This window comes from Pholcus phalangioides, unplaced genomic scaffold (genome assembly GCF_987345545.1).
Source record: "Pholcus phalangioides strain wild (caught in Gottingen) unplaced genomic scaffold, Ppha-v1.0 ptg000016l_1, whole genome shotgun sequence".
Classification (NCBI taxonomy): domain Eukaryota; kingdom Metazoa; phylum Arthropoda; class Arachnida; order Araneae; family Pholcidae; genus Pholcus; species Pholcus phalangioides.
The window spans coordinates 15,775,762-15,792,843 of NW_028301609.1; the positions used below are offsets into that span (position 1 = coordinate 15,775,762).

The 17,082-nt window shown below is 37.9% G+C and overlaps 1 protein-coding gene across 1 annotated transcript in view; it reads left to right on the plus strand.

Annotated features, from left to right (window-relative positions):
- The window catches only part of LOC149075138 (neurexin 1-like), a 181,907-nt gene that overhangs the window by 119,823 nt on the left and 45,002 nt on the right, over positions 1-17,082 (plus strand). Inside the window, exons 6-7 of the mRNA XM_089245718.1 lie at positions 1,355-1,507; positions 15,107-15,404. Of these exons, the coding sequence (XP_089101844.1) occupies positions 1,355-1,507; positions 15,107-15,404 (451 nt within the window). The remainder of the gene's footprint in view (positions 1-1,354; positions 1,508-15,106; positions 15,405-17,082) is intronic.

Genomic DNA, 17,082 nt, shown 5'->3' on the forward strand with positions numbered 1-17,082 from the left:
AAATATACTCATTTTAATTTAGTTAACACTAAAATTAATCTAAACTTAAAATTCTACAGTCCATCCTGTTCTATAAAAACTGATTGTTCTTGTAGGAAAATTCTTAAAGTCGGAGTAATTACATACCCGGGTCTTCATATCAGTCAGAATTTAAAATGGAAAACACATACTGATGAAATTTCAAAGAAACTCCATTTCATTGTATATAAACTTTTTTATCTAAATCACAAAGTTGCAACCAAGTTCTCGAATTATTTATATTATGCACTGTTTTATTCTGCTAAAACTATGGTATAATAATATGGGGGTGGGGACTATAAAACAAATTTGCAATCAATAGTGTCAATTCAAAACAGATGTTTTAGAACCATGAATAGTGTTAGTCCTCTTGATACTCCAATACACAGAACCTTAAACTTATTACCTTTTAGAAATACAATGCTATATACCGAATTCTCCTCACTCTACACAATGATAAAACATTACAATATGTGTAGTAAATAATAATATACCATCGCGACGACCAACTGAAATTTTTACTAGACCACGCTGTCGAAAAGAAATTTTCCAGAAAAATTTTTACTACTTAGCTCCTAAATTTTACAATGCATTACCTTTAGAAATTCAATATTTACCTACTTACATAAGATTCAAAAAAGGGGACCATTTTCAAATTAATCTTATCTATAGACGATATTAACATATATTTTCATATCCAATTGCGAAATTCTTATTACTGTTATGCTTGCGTGTGCCATAATTCTATATAACTTAGCATCAGATATGGAATTTAAATGTATTATATGAGAATTGTATCTCAATAAAATAAATGTATTTATAATTGTATATAAATTCCAATGTGTGTATATTTATAATTATGATTTATAGTGTTTGATGTATGTGGATTGTTTAACCCTTTTGCATTTACTCTTTCCTTTTACTTAGTTGATCAGAAAAAAATTGTCTACGGTCGACTGTACAGGCCCTGGCCTCTTGTCGACTAATAATATATTGCATATTGTAATTTATAATATATATTGAAAAGGAATAAATTGGAAATTGGAAGAAAAAAAATTACGAGACGCATCACACACATAAATTCTTATAATTTCACTGAGAAACACTTTCGTTGGTGCTTTAGTTACGCTTTTTCTTCACTTTGAAGCGGAAAAAGAAATACAACAAAATAAAGATGGAATATTCGAGAAGCTACCGGTAAAAAAAATCCCGTTCATACAACTTTACCTTATTTTCAAAACTGAATTCCAACGAAACCTTTGGTGCCACAGTGTGCTGTATACATAATGTATGATATTGCTGACGATTTGCATGATATTGAATTGCGTTTGTTCAGGTGGAGTTCGTCGCGGACAGTTTGACCCTGGAGGTGATCGAATTGGCGAGGACGGGAAATAAGCTCATTCAACAGAAAGGCAACGTCCAGTACTTGTGCCAAGAAGTCGAGGCAGCCGATCCCATCACTTTCACCAACCGCGAATCTTTCCTGGTGAGAATTTTTTTCTTATCTCTTAACTCCTCTCTTGACTACATTATGATATATCGTATTTCTGGAAAGTATCCAGTAACTCTCATGCATCGGTGAGTAGATATTTTTCAGCATTCTCCCATATATTCTTCTGTGATAATGCACAAATCTTTGGATTCCCCTTTCCTAATAAAATATATACTATCGGGGCTAAGGAGACTCGAAATTATTCTCTCACCGCATCCGATAAGGACAGCCTTGTGTATAGTGTGATATGTAATTTTATTTGCGCTTGTAAGAAAAAAAGTCTGTGACATGATACGAAATTTAACGCGACGTGATTAACACGAGACGAATAGCAAGCATATTCCCTTCGAGGACGTCCAACATTTGATCCGTTTGGCTCTTTTAGGCCCATTTAAGCAAAAAATCGTCGCTTCACAGAAAACACTGCCGATCGATCGTGGTCCTGAAAGTAATTACTGTCTGTACCGTATTTCTCTGCGTTAATAAAGTTTAACGACGTTTGTGCGTGCGTGCTTTCGTTCCTATCTCTCCTCCTTGCATATACACAGGCTTGCCCGTGTGCCTGCGTTGGTATCATAATGCCTTCGCATGCCGTAGGACCAGTGTTCGACCCTATTTGATCACAAAGTACTAGTCGGCTAAGTGGTTTTCTTTGGTTTACTCGTTATAATATAAAATACGCCTGTTGTTGAAAAATAATTTTGTATAATAAAGAAAGGATGGCTGTGCCACTACCAACAAAATGTTATGAATATTCAAATAGTAGTATAACAAATCAATTGAAATTATTCTTCCTACAAAATGGAATCCGAAAATATTCTTGCACTGGGTCCTGAGTATGGTTACAAACTCTGCATGCACCCTTACGACGTGCAAGATAGGCATTTCGTCGTAATGTGCGTCTCTTGACGGCACGCTCCGCAGGATTCAAAGCTACAAAACATGTGAGTACAGTAGTTCGAAATCTCATAATAAAACAATTCTGCCAGCTACTGTAAATATTGAACAATGATTTTTGAGTTTTCATTCATTATTGATTATGGAAATTGAAGCATTCATTAGCCAAAAATATAAGCATATCCTGGAAAACGGGACGTATGGTCATAATGTGTAAGGGGTGTCTCCAATAAAATTCGTGACAATAAGGGGTCACGCTTCAAAAAGTTTGGGAACGACTTCTGTAGGGCTAAAATGACAACAAATGGTCTCGTGATGAAATACCGGTGTTGGGATGTTTCCCCATTTAAACACACTGATACTCCTTTTCCCATGTTCGCAAAATGCATCACCGACAATTCAGAAGCGGAGATAGACATTAAAGACTGGGGGTGGGGACGACGACACGATTGTGAAGGCTGAGGGGCATGATGATGATACCAATTGATGTATACAAACGTGAAGTTTGTTTCTGTGTAATTCTGGTTATGTGTAGTTCTGCCATCGATTTTTCTAACTGTGGTGAAGTGTAATGATTGAATAATTGCACCGTTTTCGGCCTGTTGAACACCATCTATAATAGAAGGCTTCAGCGCGAAGCTCGTGACTTCACTGAAGAATTCATTTCAAATGTAGCCAGTGAATATAGCAACCGTCGCCACAGTGGTGGTCGGCTGAAGTTGGTTTTCTGTGGTTCCCAACTTCAAGGCGCGAATGTGAACCGATCTCCCCTTTAAAAAGTTTCGCCACTGAGAGCAACAGGCCTACAATGGTACAAATGTAATTCATTCATAACGCATCACTCACTCCATTTGTGAAATATAGCTGGCAGCACTGAAAAATCAAACACAACACTACATACGCACTCAAAAGACTGTTAGGTACACACACACAGTTACACTTCCGGCACAACTCACTAGGTAGTAAATCGCCCATAGATGGCGATAGACCTGAGTTGTCCTCGGTTCGAAAGAAAGAAAGAAAGTGAATACAGCAGGCAACGATATCTTTACCTTTTTTTGCAGTATATCCAATGGCTATAGGTGAAATAACTTCTCTGACGTCAGGAGCTTCACGTGGAGGCCTTCTGCTACAGAGGGTGTTGGCCTATTGCTCCTTCTCTGTGGCGAGACTTCGCAACGGAGAGATCAGCTCTCATTCACGCATTGATGTTGGAACCGCAGAAAAGCACTTTCAGCCGACGAATGATGTGTAGCATTTTAATTTTTTTCTAATAGGGTTTTTAGTAAATGGAATAGCTTATCCCCGGGGGTAGTAAATTGTAACGCAATTGACACGTTTAAAAAGAAATACGATAAGCACGTTGGAGTAAATCGAGGAGCTCTATCCATACTTAGAATAAGACAACCACAAGTATTCTTTATGGGCATTGTATAATATTTCATCATGCATATATACTCTTTAGTTTTTATGATTACATTTTGACTAGGGGGTTGCTGTATTTTATAAACTTTGACATCCATATTTGTACGGGCATCTTTTTCTCAGCCACCTCGTTGGACATTTTGCCTGTTGTGACCTTGTATTTGTATTTAATGTTTCATTTCTAGAAACATTTTACTTCGTTTAAAAGTAGACGCAAATGTTTTTTTTAGAACTTTGTGGCCGACAACCAACGCATTTCTTTGCAATGAGGTAGCGCATCAAATTTGTTCTCCAAGTTTTAAAGAAATCGCGAGAATAAGCGCAGCTTGAGGCCTCTGAAGTGTTCAAAGTGTTCGTCGCAGGCTTGACAACGCTGTGCTGCTTATTTCCAACTCCTTGCAGGAAAGGACATGTTGAGCAATTCGACGCAATGGAAAAATTGCAGTTCGAGAATTTTCTGAATGCATTTTGAAATACACTTTTTCTATAAGTCTTGAAGCAAAATTTCCATTTTTGTCAGCCATTGCTATTTCTCACCTCTGCGAGTTTGTTCATAGGAAGTTGATATTTTTCCTAAAAGTGTATAATTTGATACATTTTTGTCACACGCCGGAAATAACACGCGAGAAATGTTCGCACATATTTAAGACAGACATTTTCTGCAGCATTTAGCATCCATTTCTTTACCAATCAACTGTAGCTTGAAATTTTTCGCGAATATCTAATTGATTTCATATACTGCATGTAGCAGCTCTCGCTGTCGACTCATTCGGATATAAAATTTTTTTGACGTAAATGTTTTCGACTTTTTATTTGAAAATAATAATGGTTTGAATTTTTTTTAATTAAAAAAACAACTTTTGGATCTTGTTGGAACGTCAGGGCAGTCAAAGATCCTTCGGCGGCCGCGTATTTGACACCCCCTGGCTAAAAAATAGCTGCAATTTTTGGATAAAAGATCGACACGGATTGGTCAAGAACCTGAATTTAACAAATCCCCGTGTCGATCTCCGGTCTAAAAATTATGTGACTATAGTTTAAACCATTGGCGTCGGAGCCGGGGGTGCTGTGGGTGCTCGAGCACCCACAGAAAAGATTCAAAAATCGAAATTTCCTACATGAATCTCAAGACGGGCACCCACAGGTTCGAAACACTTCCGACGCCCCTGGTTTAAACCAAGTTGGTGAATAACACCATTTATTTTGAATTTTGTTTTAATCTTCCGTCATTGTTGCTTATGATGCAGCGTCATCTATGTATGAAATGTTTAACTGCAGTACATCTATGTATGAAATGTCTGAAAAATTCTTAACTATCATAAACATTTCGCAGTGAAAACATTTTTTATACGCACATTAATTAATTTTTGTAACATTTTGAAATTCGTCATGAAGTATTTATTTAAATGACGACCCGTTTTTATATCAATAAAGTGGCCCGCACTCCCTTAAAGGTTGAGAGCCCCCTTGCAATAAACTACCCTTCGTGTGCAAACCGTCGTTGCAATCGCATCGACAATGGATTCAAAATGTGCACCTTACGCAGCATAGTGATGACACAAACGATCACTACTGAACGGTACGTGTTGCAGTTTTGGAACAATTTTTCGCCCAGGTTGGAGGATCGACGGGACTCTCCGTGGATTGTGCGAAATTGGGTCCAATCACACAGTACCAAGACGGTTTTTGCCTTTCTTAAGGAACGCTTCGGGAATAGAGTCATTGCGTTGAACTATTCCACATTTATTGGAACAGGCATGGAGATTGGCTCCTCACATACTCTCTCCCCCGATCTTACTCTCTGCGATTACTTTTTATGGAGTGAATTGAAGGATACTGTTTTCCAGAATAGACCATCATCCAGATTTTATCTGCGAAGCACGTGCGTCTATTTCCGTTGAGACACTACAGAGCAAGGGTTCCTTTTCAGCCGTGATATGAAATCAACAACAAGATCAGCTTCACGACCCACGGGACTGTTTGTTTTTTGGAATTACTGAAACCAGGAATGCAATAAGTTCATTTATAACAGGACCGTAAGTGGATTTGTCCGACTCATTTAGTAAGTTATCTGTGAATCGAGTTTATGTTGTGACCTCTTTCTCAAGAATCCCTAGCTGTAAGTGGGGTTGTACAATCAATCTCGAAAGCCCCTGCGTATCAAGTATGGGTCGTGACCTGTAACTCAAGAATCCTTGACTGCTATTGGATTTGAAAAAGATCCATATCAAAAGCTCCAGCGATTCAAGTTTGGTTCGCGACTCATTGGTTAAGAACTCTTGCTACAAATGGTCACTGAAAGTTTCATTTTTCATTTGCGCCCTCTCTGTGCTGCAGAAAGGTGCACATTTTGAATCCGTTGTTATGTGTTTACGACGACTGCTTGCAAAGAACATTTTATAAGCCCCATCTCTGGTACCCAGTACTGTGACTTCAGTGTGCAACGCCACTTGTCAGCAACATTTGTAACTAATTTTGAAAGTTCTGTATCGGACTTGTACGGCTTTCAAAATAAAAATACCACTGGTTTTATTCTTTTATCGATCACCGTTTCCGAGTTATTTCATTTTAAAAAAATCGAGTCCTTTTGTAGGACACCCTGTATAAAGATGACCACAGCACGGGAAGAGTTCCCCTGGATCAATATACGAAAACGTAAGGGTCTCATACAGTGCAAAGAAAATGTATCATCGAAATGAGTAAGAAATGAATCGTGAAGAGCGAAAAAGTTTTAGCAAACGAGCACATACATGGCATTTTGAAGAGGTTTAGTGATTTCTGCTGTACCGCTTAAAGGGTTAAAAAATGAAATAAGCAGCTCAATTTTTTTCTTCATTCATTCAAACTGAGCACAACTCCGGTCTATCGACATGGGAAATTTATTACTGATTCACTTGTGCCGGAAGTGTGAGTATGTATAGGTACTTTATATACACAATCTGACAGTATCTTGTGACGTTTTTTTCCTTAATTTTAAATTTTCGTTTGCTGCTATCTATGAGTGAAGTGTAATCATTGAATATTTGTACCGTTGTAGGCCTGTTGCTCTCTGTGGCGAGACTTTTCAACGGAGAGATAGTCTCGAAGTTTGGAACTACAGAAAACCAATCAGCTGACCATCACTGTGACACCGGGGGCGTTGAACTTCGGTCCTCACGATGCGAGTCCGTCACTATGACCACTTGACCCCTATAGCAGTAAATTTTCACTCACGTAATAGTGCTTTATATCAGTGGTTATTATTATTATTGAGTATTTGAAGACACAAATAAACAAGACTCTACCGAAAGTCATGGATAGAAACTAAGTATTGTTTAGTTGTGGATCGAAGCTACACCTATGTGCACATTGAAATGTGCCAGTGGTGCGTAAAAGAGGGAGGGAGAGGAGATGTCAAAACTCTATTATGTACAGTAACTGGTTGGAAGATTCCGACTGTTTAAGCTGGATTCTTTTGTTGTGCCGTGTCACTATTTCACCAAACACCAACTCCGGCCATATCGCTATACTGCAATTTACTGCCATTAACGAATTGAGTTGAAAATGAAAGTGTCATATATTGGTGGTCGAATCAAGCTCGTTAAGAAAAAAAATATCTTGTTATCTATATTTTTCCCCGGTACATGACTCGGAGTCCTATATATGTCTCACACCAGGGGGACCACGATCTACTTTTTTTATTTTTACTCATTTGTTTTTGTACGGTATCGCATTTTTAGTGCATATTATATACTAGTACACGTTACTTTGAATCTCGCATTTGAATGCATATTGCCTAAGGGACCGTTTAAGTATTACGTAAGCAAATTTTTAGTCATTTTTGACCCCCTCCCCTTTGTCAGCAAAATGTCGTCATCAGCTCTGCCCCTCTGAATCCTAACTCATATTTTCATAAAGGGTGGTTGATGACGTAAGCATTATCCAAACCCACCCCTCCCCCCTGTCATCAAAAGTCAGCAAATCGGAAACCCTCCCCCCCCCATCGACGATGACGTAATACTTGAACGGTCCTCTAGGTACACTAAAATAAGGACCCCCTCCCCGAAATTCTTTTTCGTTATATGTCTGACCTCGCATGGTTTTTTTGTACTGTATATGAATGCACATACATTTCTAGGGGTCATTTAGATCCCATGTGATAGGAACCCCAATTATCTTATTTTTCTCCTGGTAACGCAGAATTTTCTCCTGCACGATCACGCTTTCCGAGGCAAGCTTTTATCGCGAAAGCGACAGAGCCCGGTCGTGCTCGTTCTGTTGTTACTGTGTTTGTTTTGAATTCTATTTTAAATTTTTGTTGTTTTGTTTGCGTGTGGTAAAGCGTCACCTATGTGTGAAATTTTGAACTATATTATATTTATTTTTTCGAGAGAAAATTTTCGGCTATGATAAATATTTCTAAGAGAAAACATTTTTTATATAAAAATTAATTTATTTTTTGTAGCTTTTTTGAAATGCGTCATTTTATTCCGTTATTTGTATTTTTACAGGATTTACATATATATAGTAAACTTTCTTCACCAAATAGTGGCATAATGGATCCGAATTAAGATCTGCAATTATGATGCTCGCGAGTCTTTTGAAACATCTAAGGCCTAAAAACATCCTCCATGCAAAATATGTATCCGAATTTTGAAAAATGCATTGTGCGCATTTTATTATATATTTTGTAAATATTCAAACATCGAATAGTTCATCTTTTAAGGCGATGTTTAAGACAGTCTCATGAACGAAGACGTCAAATGTGTGACAAACTGATGGATAAGACGATTTTCCGCAACAAAATGTTATTTTCTTTTTTTTCTTTTCCCCTGCAAATATTATCATTTTAGGCCATATTTTATACCAATGTAATATTGTATTACTCCATGATAAAGGAGAATAGGGTTCTTTTGAGCTCTGTATAACGTTCAACGATTACGAATATTAGCATAATTTTTGATACCATTGCCTTTTTATATATACACTAGCTATAATACCTGGCGATGCCCGGGTTTTTATCAATGAGGCTCAAGTTATCCATTTGTCTGTTTCTGCTTCCAAAAATGCTTAGTTAAAGCTGTGAAATTTCTTTGATGTACTTTACGGGTCCATAATTAATTATAAAACATTCTAAATATATGACTTTATGCAGTTGAATATTAAAAGACAATACGGAGACATTAATTTTCATGCTTGAGAAGATATAAATAAAAAGTTTAAATCAATGTGTGTTATTGCATGGATAATGTCGATTGTCTAATCAACTTGTAAATTGAGAGTTTATTCCAGAGACAATCAATCTTAATTAGTCTTGGCGATATTACGATTATTCAAATCAACTCTTTACTATAAGATGAGCGTGATCTAACAATTATGCCTTTCAGATCCGAATCAAAGATCAGTACGTAAGAACGTATAAACCACCGACAGATGAATTATATTAGCGATAATTCATCACGTCAAAGTCGCGATTCCACAATTTTATTTACCATCCGTAGATGAACTATGTAATGCGTACACTTCAATTATATGGCCCGTCGGTTACCGGTTTTCATGGATATCTGTGCTACTTGTCTAAGACTTATTAATACACCTTATTTGGAGAAACATCAGGAGTCATTATATCTTCCTGTATAGGACTATTAAGCAACGCATAACAACAAGACGGGCCGGCGTTGCAGAGAGACGATTTATACTCGTCTTGTATACAACAAGTATTACAGGGCTTCTGTCCTGTGTACTCCAGGATCACCCACTATCTCGTTGAGATTTTACGAACCAACGGACTCTTCAAGATCAAGAATGTACCTCAACAAAGCTATGGCCACAGTGTCAAGGGACACTGTTTAGAGCGCATGGATGCTAGAATGTTCATCTTCGGATGGAATCAAGAACTTTCGGAAGATTATGATGTAGATTTTACAGTTGATTTTTAATTTCTCCCTCCGTATATTATGATACGTCCATTGACGAACATTGATTATATGTGAATTTATACGTGCAATCTATACGTAATATTTTTATTTATTATTCTGAAGATATTTAATAAAATTTCCAGACACACCCATCCTCCGGGAATGCTTCGCTATCTCAATGAGATGGGAAGCAGGGTGTGTTTGGTTTTCAAAGGTCAAAGTTAAATCAGCAATTTTAACACGGATTTCTATGAGGATCCTCCTTTGACTGAACCTCAAAGTGATGCTGATGATGATTCTGACGACTATTGAAAAAGTGGCAAACCATTATAAAGGCATAAATTATTGTAAATATATACTGGCAGCATTAAAGAAGTAACAAACCATTGTAAAGGTATTTATACACGTCTGAATTTCTAGGAAACCACGATAACCAAAGTAAACGTATCGAAAGTGATTGTTGAGGCCCAAAAACCATTCTTGCCCGATAGTTTTTTGCCCATTTGGGGCATTTGCCCTGCTCTGAGAAAATTTTAAAGTAGCCTATCGTTCAAGTCGGGTTACATTTTGGTATGTATGCAAAATTTGTCGACGATCGATCTAAAATTGTAGATTTGTATAGAGAACATACACACACACACACACAGAAAACCAATTTATGTATATAGACTAGCTATAATACCCGGTGCTGCCCGGGTTTTCTTCAATGAGGCTTTTTGGATCACGTTATATCTCTTTTTTTGAGGGACATGCAAACCGTGTCTAAGTTAACCAATATGGCGACTTCCTGCACGACTCAGGAAATAAAAAAATCCAGATTTAAAGAAACGTGAAATGAATATATATATTTTTCTTTTTTTAAGGGGACGCTAGGTATTTCGATTATCCCTCCCCCGAACTTCAAGTTATCCATCTCTGCCTGTTTCAGCTTCCAAAAATGCTTAATTAAAGCTGTGAAATTTTTTCGATGCACTTTTTACGGACCCATAATTAATTTTAAAACAACCTAACCCACATGCATTCATGCAGTTGAATATTAAAAGACAATACGGAGACATTAATTTTCATGCTTGAGAAGATATAAATAAAACGTTTAAATCAATGTTATTACATAGATATCCAACTCAAAAGTATAGGTCTGACTAATTACTTCATATTTATTCTCCTGGGTTTCGTATATCTATCTCTAAGCAAACTCAATGTTTCAGAAATCGAGAATTCAATACAATGTTTAAAATTATTGATGTGGCGGAAAACCCCACTAAATTTCAGCATTTCTATAGTAAAATCAGCAAATTTAACACTGATTTCTATGAGGATCACCCTTTTCCTAACCCTCAAAGCGATGCTGATGTTGATTATGACGTCTATTCAAACAGCCTTATTACTGAGAGTATTGAAAATGTGGCAAACTATTATAAAGGCATAAACTATTATACATATACTAACAGGATTAAAGAAGTGACAAACCATTGTAAAAGCATATACATGTCTGAAACGCATTGCTAGGGAACCACGGTAACCAAATTCAACGTTCCGAAGGCGATTGTTGAGGCCCAAAAACCATTCTTGCCTGACAGTTTTTTGGGGCATTTGCCCTGCTCTCACGAAATTTTAAAGTAGCCTATCGTTTAAGTTGGGTACCATTTGTTATAAATGCAAAATTTGGTGTCGATCAATCTAAAATTGTAGATTTGTATAGAGAACATACACACACACAGAAAATCGATTTTATATATATAGATATATAAGTCGTCGAACCGCGTTCTAGGACTAGGTAACGCCGAAGAATTTCATTTGAAGTGATATTAAATATTCTCAGGATGCGTTGAAACATTTTACGATTTTATCGCAAACCTGTAAACCGAAAGCAAAGTGTATACAAAGAAAGATCATCGCAGGGAAAGAGTTTTTCTAGATCAATATGCGAAAACATAAGCGTCTCTTTTTTCACCTCAATACAAAGAAAATGTATTATCGAAATGAGCTAGAAATGAATCGAAGAAGAAAGAGCGTCGAAATTCAATTCATTTCTTAAATGTTCCACAGAAACAGGAACCTCGTGAAAAACAAATTTTTGAAAATCCCAAGAAAAATAGAACTATTTGAATCGTCGCGTCGGGAATCGTTTCAAAACGCCTCATTTGTTCCTCTATTTCGTACGAGATATTTTGCCCTTTACATTAAATTATGTTTCGAAAAAAAAAAAAATGTTCTTTTCTTTTTGGGACGTACTGAATGAAGCCCGTTGAAATGGAAGGTCGCGGAAAGTCGCCTCTCGTGGATACTTCCGTGCTGAGTTAAGGATTCGGTATTTCAACAGGAAATGACACCTCAAAGGCTGCAACAAAAACAAATGTTCACTGCATATGCATATAAATATGTGTATGGAGAAACATATATTTGCTCTTTCCTCACCGAATGAAAATACGAAATGAAATAAGGACCTGAGAAATGGCCTCCATTTTTCTTCCTCGTCTAAGAATCGGGATGAGAACCATTTTCTCTCTCTCTTTGTCCTTCTTATTCTATTTTTCAACAAGAAATAAGAAGAATAAATATATCAGAAGGAAAAACAGTTTCTCTGGAGCTTTTCTGCTTTTTTTCGGTGGTTGTAAATAATTCCGATTTTCTCCTCGAGGAATAAACACTTACAGAAGAGGAAGCTGCACCTTTAGGAGAAGGAACGCCTAAAGAAGGTGGAAAACGTGTGCAATAGTTTTACAGGAAAGAATTCCATTAATTTTTTCTTTTTCTTTTTATGGTTCGGGTGCACACGCACATTGCGTACGCACGGAAAAAGGCCAAACGAATGAAATTCGGGAGAAAGAAAAACTGGGACGATAACAGAAGAAAAAATACGGGATGTAGAAGTTTCAGAATTTTCCGTTCTTAGTTTATTCTATGCCCTTGAAAAAAAAAATGTATGTTATACTGATACTGTATATCTTATGTGCCCACCGTATATTCCCCCTCCTCCGCATTAGCCAGCATGCCATGAAAACCGAGGACACCAGCTTCTTGAACGTTGTTGTCTGGTCCATTCAGAGCATGCCGGGAAAAGAGAAGTTCAATAAAGGTACACGGAATACATTCAAAAGACCGATACCAATCGACATTAATTAAGTACTGCATAATGAAGCGAATAATAATTTTTTATATTGACACCCTGTGTTCGACAACCCAATTAGAAGTTGTTGCCCTGTCTCTCCTGATGCGAGCAAAAAAATCCGCATTTCCAAGTGCAACATTCACTGAGATATTCGAATTCGAAAAACGGAGGAAAGTTGGAAAGAACAGCATTAAATGCGAGTTAAACAACTTTTTCGCGTTTAACGATGTTTTTTCCCCAATTTTCCTCCGTTTTTATAATAGGAATATTAAACTTGAAAACGTGGAATTTTTTTTTGTTGGCATCAGGAGACAAAACAAAACGTTGTAATAGGGTTGTTGAGCACAGGATGTCAGTATAAAAAGTTAATATTTTTATTTTAATAATTGTAAAACTCCTTGGCAACGTGAATGGCATATCTGAGTACTACGCGTTATTTGGATACTTTTTTCTAATCGGAAGTGCACCTCTAGGATCAACGGTTCACCAGTAAATTCCATACACCCTGCATATGTACTAAATAGCTCTATTGATCCTTTGAAGGGCAGACATATTTCCAAAGTTCATAGGAAAAAATGTAAACAGGTGCACCCGTTATAGGACCATCCTTCTCTTTGAAAGAAGAGTTATTATATTGATTACATTGATTTGATATACAGGGGGTCTTGAAAGTGCTAGCACGGCGTTTTTCTCATCAGCTGTCCGTCGCAGAAGTATGACTTGCAATTTAAAAAAACGCTCAACATATGTTCAGAAACCATTCTGTATCATATAGAGAGTACGATGTTACTCTGCGCTTTTCATACGAAGTAGGAAAGCCTGGATAACCAAGCGGAGATCGAGATGTAGTTCGGAAAGAAGAATTAACATTCCTCTGTGGGGAATCGAACCTTCAATCTCTCACTGTCCGGGCGAGTGTTCTAACCATTGAATTACAGAGGACAGGCATTTTCAATCCTTCTTTCCGAACTGCATCTCGATCTCCGCTTGGTTATCCAGGCTTTCGTACTTCGTATGAAAAGCGGAGAGTGACATTGTACTCTCTACATGTCGCCATCTGGGGATAACTTCGTGAGAGCTATTAGCTGAGCTGAGGCTGTCCATGCGCAGTCCCGTTTAGCATTTATACATATGCTCTAAGGATTGGAAATGTCTGTCCTCTGCAGTTCAATGGTTAGAACACTCGCCCGGACAGTGAGTGATTGGTGGTTCGATTCCCTGCACAGGAATGTGAATTTTTCTTTCTGAACTACATCTCGATCTCCGCTTAGTTATTCAGGCTTTCGTACTTCGCATTCTGTATCAGTTTTGAGAGTGAAAATAGTGTGTAACAAAAAAAAGTTAAATTTTTTATATATGGTCCTTTTGTGCTCTAACTTCCAATTACGAAGTTATTGCTCCATCTCTCCTGGTGCCAACAAAAAAATTCCACGTTCCTAAGTGCAATATTCACTGAGATATTCGAATTCGAAAAACTGAGGAAATTTGGGGGAAAAAACAGTTCTAAATGCAGAGAAAAACCGTTTTACACACATTTAACGCTGTTCTTTTTCAAATTTCCACCGTTTTTACGAATTCCACAATATCTCTGTGAATATTGCACTTGGAAACATGGAATCTTTTTGTTGGCATCAGGAGAGACAGTGCAACAACTTTGTAAGTTAGAGCCGGGGGGGGGGGCTATAAAAATTTAGATTTTTAATGTTGTTTCACACTGTATTTTCACTCTCAAAACTGGTACAGGGTAATTTTTGAATGCCTGTTTTTTAGTTTGCAATCATCTCTACGGCGGACGGATGATGAGAGAAACGCCATGCTACCACTTACAGAACATCATGTATATGTTCTCATCAATACATATTTATTTAGGAAATTCTCTCGCGACATCTTAAATCATCAATGTTACTACAGCCCAACTCCCCCCCCCCGTCCCCCTCCGTAAGAGGGTCGTCACCAAAACTTTGAGAACCACTGTATAAAGGTGAAATAGAGGTGAACAAAGAAAACTCTTTTCAAATAGTCGTATCTTAAGGGTTCACTTCAGCTTACGTCATTTCCATTAAACTTTCTCTGACGGATTTGAAAATTCACTGATCTGTGGCCAAAGAAGTTTCACTTTAAAAATATTTATTTCTGTGAACATTAATTTTGCTTCGAGGCTACTTTCGACGAAAGAGTCAAGTCCAATTATAGTGTGTGCTTATTTTCGCTTGGTTGGCGTCGTACGTAACACAAGAATCTTCTCTTGTTTTTTTTTTGCAGGCTCTTCCAAGTTGGGAAGCAGCTAGAAGTGGCAGCATATCTTTCAAGATTCGCACAAACGAACCGAACGGCGTGCTCATGTACAACACGGGTGGTACGGCCCAGGGCGACTTTTTTGCCTTCGAGCTACTGGACGGACATGTTTTCCTCTTGCTCAATTTGGGTTCGGGTGCGGTGAAGGTGAAGGCCACGACGAGGAGAGTCGAAGATGGACAATGGCATCCCGTGTCGCTCAGGAGGACGGGAAAGACTGGTAGAGTCACGGTGGATGAGTCTGCGGTCGACTTCATCACGCCCGGTAAAAAAAAAGAATACAACGAAACCTCGATACCACGATACTCGATATAATGATAAATCCCTCACAAAAATTTTTCGAATCTTGTTTGGAATTGCATATAGTCTAATGTTAAATTCTTCTCCATACAACGATGTACTTTACTACGATAACTTCCCTCTATAACGATGTTTTTTGAGGAGTTACACAACGGTAATTTTTAAATTTCACTCAAAATCACTTTCAATATATTTTTAAATTCCTCGCCAGTTTTTGTTGTTTCGACGGTGATAAAAAACAAATGACATGATGACATGAGTATTTTGCACAATTCTACCCTCCGAAAAGTTATACTGAAGTTCTTTCTGTATATATAGTACACCAAAGTGTTGCCAGAGAAGCTTTTTTACAGGGGGAAACAACCAACTCAATTTTATTCATCAACTAATAGTCCGCTGCTCTGTCTCAATGAAAAGATTTTATCAGTTGGTCAAAGACAACCCGGTCCATGCTGGAAGCTTCGCATGTATGTTTGCGAACTTAACGTGAAGTCTGTTTGTAGTGCTTGTTATATGTAGTGCCATCATATGCCTTAAATTTGTCTAACTATGAGCGAAGTGTAATGATTGAATAATTTAATCGTTGTAGGGAGGTTGCTCTTTGTTTCGAGACTTTTGAACGGGGCGATCGATTCGCATTCGTGCCTCGACTTTGGGAACCACAGAAAACAAACTTCATCCGACCACCAATGTGAGAATTTTTTACTGCCGAATAAATGCTATAAATGCATTTTAACAACGCCAATTTAGAAGAGATAGATCCCAACATCAGAAGAGATTTTTTTTTTTTCAAACCGAGCACAACTCAGGTCTATTGCCATAGGCAATTTACTACCTAGTGAGTTGTGCCGGAAGTGTAAGTGCGTGTACCTAACAGTCTGAGTGCGTATCTAGTGTTGTGTATGATTTTTCAGTGCTGCCATCTATATCTCAGAAGTGAAGTGAGTGATGTGTAGTGACTAAATATTTGTACTGTTTGTAGGACTGTTGCTCTCTGTGGCGAGACTTTTTAACGGGGAGATCGGCTCGCATTTTGCGCCTCGAAGTTGGGAACCACAGAAAATCAACTTCAGCCGACCACCACTGTGATGACGGTGGGGCTCGAACCCGGGGCCTTATTAGATACGTCATTTCAAACGAAGACAAATTAACAGTCACGAAACAGTGCCAAAGTACGAATGTTTCAGCTCCGTCACAAGCTGATAACAACCCTTCATCAGACTCAGACTATGATCCTCTGGCATGAAATGCGATATTTTGGGATTGTCTCAAGGTGTCTTTGTGCGCGACTTCTGATAGACAATGAAGTTCCTTGATTCCCGTTGCTGTCAATGGACAATGTCGCCTGTCTTGTATATATTATATATATATATATGAGTGTTTATATGCTTGTATATATATGTTTATGTATCTTATATATGTGTGTCTATAGTTATTTGTGGGCCCCCTTCGTGGCCTGCTGGCGACGTGCGTATGCACCTGCCCATGTAACCTCAACTTTTTGTCTTCTTATCCACTGGTGGTCTTTGGGTGCTTAGGGCGCCAGATATTGCATCGCTCTTCCACCATGGCCCAAACTCTCTGGGTGACCAGCTTATATCCCCTATGGGGACAGAGCGGGGGCCATGGTCGGTTTCGGGTCC